General features: G+C 39.2%; 1 protein-coding gene across 2 annotated transcripts in view; it reads right to left on the bottom strand.

Moving 5' to 3' along the window:
* Window positions 1–295: 295 nt before the first annotated feature.
* The window catches only part of LOC131230860 (serine/threonine-protein kinase VIK), a 31,579-nt gene continuing 20,383 nt past the window's right edge, over window positions 296–11,491 (bottom strand). For both annotated transcript variants that reach the window (XM_058226888.1, XM_058226894.1), the window contains exons 4-11: window positions 10,193–10,287; window positions 9,479–9,599; window positions 9,283–9,362; window positions 3,599–3,658; window positions 3,180–3,301; window positions 3,006–3,091; window positions 2,803–2,918; window positions 296–1,038 (exon numbers count right to left, since the gene is read on the bottom strand). In XM_058226888.1, the coding sequence (XP_058082871.1) occupies window positions 912–1,038; window positions 2,803–2,918; window positions 3,006–3,091; window positions 3,180–3,301; window positions 3,599–3,658; window positions 9,283–9,362; window positions 9,479–9,599; window positions 10,193–10,287 (807 nt within the window). In that variant the 3' untranslated portion in view covers window positions 296–911. The remainder of the gene's footprint in view (window positions 1,039–2,802; window positions 2,919–3,005; window positions 3,092–3,179; window positions 3,302–3,598; window positions 3,659–9,282; window positions 9,363–9,478; window positions 9,600–10,192; window positions 10,288–11,491) is intronic.

Below are 11,491 nucleotides of genomic sequence, written 5' to 3'. Positions count from 1 at the left end.
ATAGCTATGGTCAAACTCCACTGAAAAAGAAAAAAAAAAAAGAAAAAAGAAAAAAATGTCTAGTATCTCTCACTCGACCAGACCAGGCATCCATATTCATCTTACAGAGGCCACGGCCTTTTTTTTTTTTTTTGGTTGGGGGGGGGGGGGGGTTAGCTTGTTAGTACACACGCACTGTCAGTACACACTCCACTGTTAGCCACGCCCACTAGGGAAGAGAGGCCACGACCTACTTATCCGGTTTCATGCATCCCTATCTATAATTAGCTACCAATAGAAGAGGGGAGAGTGCAGATATAGAAAATAGCATGTGAACTTAAAATATGAGTAGCATCTTCAGCAATAAACTCAGGAAATCCCAAACATTTCAATTCGATCTTATCTCCACACAGCATAAACAATCCCACATCTTCAGAAGTCAACTAAAGAAACTGAACCAGCAGCAAGATTCCATGTTTTAAGATAGGTAAAATGGGAAAAAAGAAAAAAATTGACAAGTGCCCATGGCAGTTTATCACATTCAAGTACAACGAAAAGGGCTTCCCCTATCCACCAAATTGCTCAAAAGGTCCGGGTGTGAATCAGCCCCATCTCAATGATCTGGTCTAAAATTTCTTAAACTGAGGGACCAGACCTTCACAGAGTGATGGTCAAAGGAGACTGATACAGATCGAGTCATTATTCTATCTTTGCAATCCTTGACAATATAATGATCATATTATTTGCAGTCTACATGCAGCAGTGTTGAACTTACCCCTTCCCATCATAATCTGTCATGCCAAGAATGGTCACATTTTTTTTTTTTTCCTTTCCTCCCAACTCGTCCGGCTAAATTTTCCACAACCCATCTGCACAATTAAACAAGGTGGCAGTGGAAGCAGTTATCTACAGGTGAACAGCTTGGACTCGGACTATTGAGTAAAGATGTGCCAATGATGATCCGCAGGCAGGTTCTCCTTAATCTTTTCAAGCTTCTTGAGGATTTCTATGAAGGAAGGCCTCTGGTTCATATCAGCAGCCCAGGATTGCTCTGTCAACCTGAAATATTCAATTCCTACGAGTGAGAACTTTATTTTTGCTTTTCTTTTAATGGGAAAAATCAAGAGCAGATTGCATGCTACAGGCCACTATAATACTCACAGAACTACCAAATTAAACAAAGGAAAGCAAGCAGACAATAAAGTAGCAAAAAACATCTCTCTCTCTCTCTCTCTCTCTCTCTCTCTCTCTCTCTCTCTCTCTACATATATATATATATATATAGAGAGAGAGAGAGAGTCATGCTCCCTTGCGCACCTACGCACGTGTGCACCTTTGCACACGTATCATGGGTGTCTAATCTGAACGGTCCATGTGATGCAGAATCCCATGAAACCGCATGTGACAAATTTTCACCCTGATCTAAAATTCTGGTGGGCCATAGCAAAGACAAACGCAAATCAAGGGAGGAAACTGTTTTCATTTTTCATGGCCCCTCAAAGTTTTAGATCAAAGTAAAACTTGGTCCCGGGGGGTTTCACGAGGTGCTGCTTCACATGAACGGTTCAGATTTTGGATCCACATCACGTATGATGGGTTCTCAAAAAAGTTCGTATGTAGTACATACGAACTGGTTCGCAGGTGAGCGTTTCCGTGTGTGTGTGTGTGTGTGTGTGTGTGTGTGTGTGTGTGTGTGTATTGTTCGAAGTATCGGAATCACTACAAGTTTCGCTGGCCAGGGCTATGGAAACAATATCGATATCGCTGATAACCGGAAATGCGGGGTAACATGGGAAAAACGGTGGAATTTTTAGCGAAACTTCAGGAGATGTTAAAATGTACATATTTGCATATTTAGAAATTTAAAAAAAAAAAAAAAAATTGTAAAAAGAATACATACATAACAGGTTTCCATTTAATGGGGCCTTACAAGCATGTGTTGTTGTAAGTAATCAGCCCAACCATCCCATCCGGCCTATTTAACCATCCAACCTTCCATCCAAACATCCATTGATATTGCAAAACATCAACAACACATGATTTTTCATCAAGAAATCATCAACAATTGGAAAGGAAATGAAAGATTGTGGTCTCAATATCGCGCATGTTACGATATCGATAACATTGAGATATTATCAATATTATCAAGGACAAATTGAACACTACATGCAACCATGTGCCCATGCAAAAAAAAAAAAAAAATTCTAATAAACAAAATTTTAATGATATTATTTCGTTGGCGATATTATTGAAATATTGTTGATACAGTTATGATATAAGCATTACCTAGAATTTACATAGTCGAAAATATTAGTGATACATTGACGATATTGATGCATTGGTAATACAAGCGACACCTGGAATTTACATAGTTGAAAATATTGGTGAATACACTAGCGATATTGATACGTTGGCGATACTTAGCGATACATTGCTAATACCTGGAATTTTTTATACTACCAGCATTATCGGTATCGCTACCAGTGTTATCGATATCGCTGAGCTAGAGATAAAGATAATATCGGAGATATTTCGATAATATCGAAGATAATTCGAACACTGTATATGTGTGTGTGTGTGCGCGCGCGTGTGTGTATTCTACTTAGGGATTCCTCACTAATGCATGCATATCCAAACCAAAAAAATAAAGGCTGCATCTAGCAACCTACCGAAGTGAGTAGTGAGAGGGTGCCAATAAAAAGAAACACGAAGGGCCCCATCAACCCAATTATTACAGAAGAAAATGTTGTTTAACAGGCAGAAAAAGCAGCAAACAAGAACATAAAAAGGCTCATGCAACCGTAAATTAAATCCTGGACTTACTCTCGCAGTTCAGGGAGGTATCCTTTGGAACGAAAAATAGGCCTGTGTCCTTCTGCCACCAACTTTGCAGCTTCATAAGGTTCATAGTTTGCTAAGGGAGGATCTCCTTCGAGCATCTAGAACAAAATTACAGTATCATTAATCAAAGGCAACAGGAGTTTCAATTCCCATTTCCCACCGATCCTGATGGAAGGCCAAATTACCTCATATAGTATCATCGCGAAGGAGAAAACATCAACTTTCTTATCATATTTCCGATGCTTGAAAACTTCAGGAGCCATGTATCGGTCTTTGGTTATCATGGAAAGGACAACAAAAATCAGCTCACTAATAGAAGAGACAATTTCCTTCAATAAAGTAGTTGTAAAGATACTTACAGCTTCCAGTCTCTCCGGTCATTTTGTAGACATCATGAGAATTCTGGACTTTGATGAGCTTGCTTAATCCAAAGTCTCCAACCTTTAAATGATCAGCATTGGAGTTGACTAAAAGCACATTCCTGAAAGTTTGATCAAATCGAGCCATTTCTCATCAGCACCATGTGAGCCGATGTTCAAAAGGTCACTGATTGCCACAGAGCTCGAAGAAGTCAACCAGATTCTGCTGAGCTCCGTGTGTATGAATCCAAACTTTAATTAACCCAGTAGAAAATCAGCTAAACTGATCTTTTTAACAAAATCAGCAAGCGTTTTATCAACAAAGACTCAACTAAAATTGCATTCAGGAACCCAACAATCAGTTTCCAAGTTGAAGCCAAGTAATGAACATTAACATGGACACATCCAATTTAACTCACCTCGGCTTTAGGTCTCTATGAATTACAACATTTGGCTCGTTATGGAGATAAGCCATGCCCCTGCACTCATAGATAGATGAGTGAATTCCATGCTCAGAGGAGAAACTAGTATTCAGTAACCCATTGAAGAAACCCAAGCTTGTTGCATATGTACAAATAAACAATAATGATGACAGGAAAATCCAAGACCCAGAACTCTTCCCAAGGTTGATTCAGTATGAAGAAGTGAGCATTTGCATTAAAGGAAAACAGTGATTAAATAAAATATTAGTTACTAGATGAAACTTAAAAGAGAGCCCATACCATTAGTTTCTCAAATAAAAAGAGGCTGCTGAAACAAGGACAACTGAATTTAGATTTGACCAAGTCAGTATAGATTAACATTTAAAACCAACTAAATGACATCATCTTGCTTCCTCTAATTGTCACATTCACCATTCCCATGGATTTTTTCCCCCTGAAATAATGGCTTTTATTAAGAGAAGAAACTAGAAAATGTCCAAGGCAAGGGTTAGTATCCCCAGTAGAAAGAAGAGGCCTTGAAACACTCTCTACAGCTAATAAATCGGCCAAGACATTAGCCTCTCATCCTGAATGACTCAAAGAGTAAATGAAATATTCAACCAGGAGCCTCCAATCCGAATTTCATTGAACACATGTTAATTTCAATGGCTCAAAATGGTCCTGACTTGCCCACCTAATTACATTTGAAGAGTCCACTTCCTCAATCACTGGTTTGGAAAATTTCTTGACGAGGATCCTCAACCCATACAAAAGAGCTGGAGGTTCCATTAGAATTGAATTGACCCATTCCCATCACCTTCTCCCACTTATCTTCTTATCTTGTAGTTCAAAAGTTTTTTTTTCGCAGACGTTCTGAACATACCAAATGAGACTAATGGTTATAGTTATGAAGTGTGGGTCTTGTGGAGTTGAAGCCTTATCATTCAAGAACCACAAGATAAGAAGATAAGCGGGAGAAGGTGCAAACTGTAAAGTTATGATTCTATGGTGCTGTGTGCCTATAACTATAAGGTTGCATTGATTTTCAAGCCAGGCCCAAAGTTCTCTGGGTTATTATACTTCTGCAAGCAGACTTGTACCTAAGTATCAGGCAGTCTAGGCATCCAGCTCCCTTCCTCAAAGAAACTTCAATCCTCCAGCGTCCACTTTTCAACAGCCAGACTTGAAAAAATGAAAAATAAGAAACCTCAAATATGATAGTTTTTCTCATGATTAGTGCAATGTAGAAATGATAATTTTATAAGACAGTAGAAAACTATGTCCATGGTTTCAGTGGGAACCAGAACAAATCGAGCCACCGCTACAATCAAAACCCTTGGCTTGGTCCAACTTATCCTGTATTGGGATGAGTTAACCTGAATCTGGGCAAATCAAGGTGAGTTGGGGCAAGTTGTAGCTTTGGTTTAAGGGTGCTGTTCATCATGCTGACTGTCCATTGTATATCAATAAATCTACCAGTGAAGGCATCAACATTCAACGTTACTGTTCCATATATCATGGAACGTTGGCCCCACCATTTGGACAGTTCAATTTGTGTCACACACATCACATATGCCATGTGTGCAATTTCTTGGCGCTTTGGTATCATCCATCACACTCTGTCAGTGTAAATGAGTTCCCTTGAACATGTTATGGGCTTAGCAAAGCTTTCAAGTAGGGGCTAGGCTCCTATGTTAGTTCAGCTCCATTTTGAGAGTGGGGGCTACTCATCCTCCTCGCATCACATGTGGCACTGTGGTCCAGCCATCCTCACCATCCAAATTGTGAGTCCCATCATTGATGGAGTGCATCTAAAATCACACTGTGCAACCAATCCTAACCATCTAGATAATGGTCATCAGATGGATGTTTAAAAGTTAAAAAACTAGTGGTCCAAATTTAATGGGAAAAATCAGATGGGGAATATTTTTTTTATGCTTCATACATAGTTGGGTCAGCTATTCGGACGATCTGGATTGCTGTACAACTATGCCAGGACAAAGCTCTTTTACTCTGAAGAAGAAGAGAACATCAATAGTGGCATTTTTCTTTTCTTCTTGTGCTAAACCACACATGCGACACATGCAAGATTCGAGCTTGCCATGGTCTCTAGGTATGCCTTTTCTTTTCTTCTTGTGCTAAAGCCTAAATCACACATGTGCAATATTTCACCATGGCGACCGCACTGTTTAAATCTCGTGTCCAGAAAATCAGGCCATCATGGCAGCCACAAATGTGCATGGGATTTTTTTTTAATACTTGTTTTTCTATTTTTCTTTCTTATGAATTTTAAGTATTTTTTACTATTTTGTGTAATGTGAGGGAACACATTCCCCATTGGACGAGTGTCATGAGACATATCAGTCTCAGCAATATGACTTGGTCCAGTACTAGAACAAGTCACACCCAAAACCAAGACAATGATATAAAACTATATTCTGCCGTCGTTATGAAGTGGCTTATCACAAAAGTTGTTACCTTTCAAAAAAAAAAAAGTGATATAAAACTATAGAGGAAGAGGAAGAGTTCACACATTGTTTATATGGATATGGATAATCTGGTGTAAGCATTACAATATCCAAGGAGATTGTGTGGGGTGATGAGGAAAGGAGTCACAAGAAAATATCAACATGAGGATGCTATTACAAGAATGAGAACAGCTTGTGGCCAGATAAATGAATTCCTAATAGCAGTGGCTCTTCATCAAAGGTTGGCTTTAAGTCCTTACCTCTTTGCACTTGTTGTAAATGAATTAACCATTGGTGTCTAGGATGAGGGTTATAGATGAACTAATCAACCAGTCTCCTTGAATGAGGGTACTTGCTTTTCTCTTCTTCTTTTTTCCCCGGGATGATGGGGAATGCTATATTGGAGGTAGGAAGGAAGATTTCTAAAGTCTATAGGCTTAAAAGTTTGTAGAACTAAAAAGTAGTATTTCGAATGCAACATTAGTAGGAAGATTTATGGAAGCAATCTGTAAAACCAACGAGAAGAAAATTGTCTCCTCTCCTCTCTTTTTTTTTTTTTTGAAACGATGACAATTTTATTTATGAGAGGACGCAGCCTAATGAATACAAGAGATCCTCCTCTCCTCTATTTTTTTGAAACAATGACAATTGTGTCCTCTCCTCTACCTTAGGCTTTTTCATAATTGTTATTCAAATATAAGAGATAAGTGATAAGAGGGATAAGATACAAGAGATAAAAGATATAAGAGATATTAATACCAATCTCTATAAGATAAAAGAGATCAAAGAGATAAGAGATACTAATCCCAAATCCCAATCTCTAAAAGAGATACACGATAATCTTAAGATATGGTACTCTGAGGTACCAGGTATCAATGTGCCAAACACTTGTTCCATGCACCACATGTACACCAAAATCCTTTGTACTTTGACACCACTTTAGTAATTGAGGACCGTGAGATTCTCAAATCATTTATTTTGTTCCTTGGCTGATGCAGGACATGAAAATTAAATATGATATGCAAGATCTCAGGCTTTAGATTATACTAATTCAGAAACAATCACATAAAATTCCACATCCCACACAAAAGTTCAAACATTCAAACAAGGGGAATCTGTGTGGGTCTAGGCCTACACAGGCTAGGGCTGGATCAGTAAAATTATGGGCCAAACGACACCCAAAGAAAAGTAAAAATCATCCACATATGCACAACAATTAGTCCCTAATCCAAGGGATTCACCAATTCCAATTCAGAGAACCCTAGGGTAAGAAAATGGGCAAATAAACTGAAAGTAATGCAATCTAGGGTTAGGGTTAGGGAGAATAGGTATGAGAGGAGTAAAATATGCAGAAATCTGAACCTGGAGATAGTCCCCGCGCCTGGACAGTGGGCCAGGCCTGTCGCACGTGCGCAGGGGTCTGACCGCACGTGCGCAAGGGGCACCGAACGCGGAAAGCGCCTCCTTGGCTTTGGTCGGCCAGGGGAGGGCTTCAAAAGCCCCAAATTTCGTGTCGATTAGATGCGCAATCTGTGCGTGGTGTTCCGCCGAAGTTTCAGCCCTCCTGCAGGGCTAGAATCTAGAATTTTGCTGTAAAGAGGAAAACTGTTACAATAAAGGACAGATTTGAAGCGCGGATGGTAATAGGAGATGAGAAATAGAGATAGTAAATGATGGGGGCGAATCGAGATCGATGTGGCTTCACACCACGGTAGTTAGTCCTTCGATGAAGGGAGGGCTTCACACCCAATTAAATTTCCACAACTCGAGAACTCAGAGTAGTAGAAAAATGCAGAATTTTTATTAAGCTTCAATGAGAAAAAAAACCTACAAGGGGTGCCTATTTATAGGAAAACCCTATACCCCAAAACTCGCGTCATGTACGCAACCTATTACTTGGCGATGAAGTAAACAAAAATAAAAATTAATCAAGGAAATCTAAACTGTCCATGATACTCTAAATAACATTAATAAGCAAAACCTAAAATATGAGATTAATCAGACTAGTGGGCCACGATCATGAGATCCCATGATGGGCTTTACTTGACTATCGGGCCTACTACAACGAACCAAAACTTCGTCTTCTAGCTAGGAGGCCCTCCCTGGACGTCGTCATCAATCCAGATCGATAGTGGGGCCCTTCTTCTCCTTGCGTACGTGCGTAGGGGGGGCGGCGTGCGTGTGTGTGCCCATGATGTCCCCATCATTGGCCCTATTATTGAAAAGGATGAAGAGGTTGATGAAGATGTTTTGAATGGAACAAGAGATGGGTGTATGAAGTCGAGATGTGCATTTAAAGTATTATGTAACTGTAAAAGGAATTTTTTATTAGATAGACATTTGAAAAACTATGCTTAATGCCAAGGTGTTGCAACTAGAAAGAGATACAGCAAAAGCATGTGTTGTAGAGATGGAATGCCATCTAAAGCAGTGTAGGAGTAGTCCCAATGAGAGGAAATGATGGGGAAGAAATTGAGATAGTTCAGTCATATGCAGCAAAGAAATGGGCATCAGTATGGAGGGAAACCTTCATCTAGGTTAATGTCCTGAAAGGGGGATGAGAATAATACTTAAAAGGACTGGATTGAGGTGGAGAAAGGGATTGGAAGGCTTGTCCGCCTACCACAGAGGCAAGGATAAGACCTTAGAAACAAATGGCAAAACATGATTCATAATGATGACCCCAAATAGTGGACAAACCAACAAAGAAGACAAGCATGACAACGGCATACAAAAACATGACCCAAGCAGGGCTTTTCTACTTCGCATTTGCACCAAGGAACTCTACTTCCTCGGGATGTGAGCAGAAACTGAAACATTCCAGTTTTAGTCTAACCTTAAAAAATAAAAATAAAAATAAAAATAACTCTCAAGAATAATCTCCTGATCCGTACCCATGTGGCCAAAATTTCGAGTGATGCACTTAGATCATGTTTTTAGGACTAAATTGCATGGTATAAAATCAGCCTTAAAAAAATAGCAGTTGCATCATTGATGGTTGTTTCTGATTAAGGATGAGCTTTGCCTTCATATTAATAATTTTGCTTGTCATCATCTCAAAGGAGGATGCCTTGCATAAATTCTAGGGGGTTTCGGTTCTGGAAAGAGAACCAGACATATTAAACACTCTAACAGAAGATATATTCGGTGTGTTATATTGAAAATAAAAATAAAGAAATCTTTTAATGGAGCTTCTGGAAATTCCTTGTATACCTGGCAATGTCTAGTGCAAAGTTAATAGCAGTCGATGGACTAAGAGAGCCCTTTTCCTTGAGGAACTGATGCAGATCACCCTAAAACAGCACACAGACAAGATCCCATTTCTCAGCCCACTGCAAATTAACTTCCACAGCCAGAAACCAAAAAAAAAAAAGTGTGAACATTGAAAGAAATTAAGCATCCATCTCACCCCTCTCAGATATTCCGTGATTAACATCAGAGGTTTCCTCACTGTGGCTGCTCCGAGGAACTGGACAATATTGGGGTGGCGCAGCTTCACTAGCAAATTGACCTCATGCCTGAAGTCTTGGCTGAATCATGAGAGCACACGACTGGTAAGGAACATAAACTGTCTCTAATTGGTGGGAAGAGTATGTGTTCAGCATAAAAGATATCCAGCATGTATTCCAACCATTGAAAATGACATCAAAGACTCGGAACTACAAGACAATGCCTCTAAAAAACTACAGTTGAGCTCTTCAAACCCTCTTGAAGATCAAAAGTAGGTTTCACTAGTACTTTAATATTCTGGACTAAATCATCAACGCTTCTTGAACTTTTTATTATACAACCCGCGGGGGACAGAAACAAATTAATCATAAAGGTAAGAAGAACATGATGCTATTTCTAAAGTACAGATTCATCCTTTCTATTGAGTGGATGATTAAATTGTCATTTGTGCTGAACACTTCATACAAAATTATGGGCCAGTACATCATAAAGAGCTTTGCAGAGCCATGTGTAATAACTCTCTCTCTGTTTTTCACCAAGTAGCCCAACTGAAAAGTGGAAAATGGACGTCCATCTTCCAAGTTGAGATTGGTGAAAAATTAAGGCATTGGAATATGAAATAAAAACAGTATAGTTGCCTACTAGGAATTGTCAAGCAGATAGAAGGTCATACGTCACCAATCTATCATCCGAGAGAGATGGAAGAATGCGTTTCACTGCTACTGGTGTTCCACGCCAACAGGCTTTCAAAATCTCGCCGAAAGATCCCTATCAACATAAGCTATCATCAATAAAAACATATTTATTCAAATCAATTGAGAAAAAAAACATACCTAGTTGCTTCTACCTTATTTTAAAGGTTCAGAGATCTGTGCCAGCATGTAAAAATTAACTTGCATCTGAAATGAAATGAATTCGCATTTCCAAGCCCATTGGTTCGGAATAATTTCATTATAATTGAAAATTATGGTAAATTGTAGTGTCCAGTTTTCAGTACCTCTAGAGTGTCACATCAAACAGAATACTGAGGCAAGGTTTCAGATCATAGAGTACACGTGAAGAACTGCCCTAATTCTCATGATCTGATCTTCATTCCTCTCCTTTATGAAAGCCTCTCCTTCATCACAAATTCAAATCCTAACTGCAGAATGGGGGGTGACTGCAGTGATGGAAAAGGGCCCTCTTAAGTTTTGGCTGAGGTTTTGAGGTGCACAGATGTTCTATAAGGGTAGAGGGCATTGAGAAATGACCCTCCTCTTAGGAGAAACTTGTGCTACGCAGATAAGGAAGATACTTAGTGGGTCTCATTGTTTGTCCGTTCTGCTGAATGGGATCACAGCAATGGAGTTTCGTAGCTTGATCGGGGAAGTGGGGATAATTAGGGATCATACATTGTGAGGGACAACGGTGCATGGGAATCAGGTGTTTGACATTAGGAGGTCTAAGACTAGAGAGGAAGCTAAACACACAAGCAAAGTGGGAAATGTAAGTTTAGTGGAAGAGAAACTAATGTAACTGAAGGTGCATGTGGATCGTAGGATAAGAACTAAATATAGAAGGAAAACCCAACAATCCATGAACCAATTGCTAGTGCTCCCAACCTCCCTCTCTATTCTACTAAATGGAGCCAAAGGAAAAACTTCAAGTCTTCACTTCTTCTTTTTTCGTTTTAAATTCAAAATATCATCATTGGCATCTTTCAAAAGAGAATATCACCATTGGCTGTGACCAGAAAAGTGACCTTTACATAGAATTCTGAAAACTAAAGGAAACCCTAATATAATATAAAATTACTAATATAACAATGCATTTGAACCCTGTTACAGCCACATGGACCTGTAAATTGGCCATAACTTGCTCAAATGACATCCAAATTGCATGATTTTGGGCTCATTTGAAAGCCAACTCAAAGGTCAATCAAAGGGGGCCAATTTTATATCATTCTAACATTGTTAAATGCCCAAGAAAGTGA

Source organism: Magnolia sinica, chromosome 2 (assembly GCF_029962835.1).
Source record: "Magnolia sinica isolate HGM2019 chromosome 2, MsV1, whole genome shotgun sequence".
Classification (NCBI taxonomy): domain Eukaryota; kingdom Viridiplantae; phylum Streptophyta; class Magnoliopsida; order Magnoliales; family Magnoliaceae; genus Magnolia; species Magnolia sinica.
Note: the sequence above shows the minus strand (reverse complement) of the source record. Positions and strands in the feature narration are given on the sequence as shown.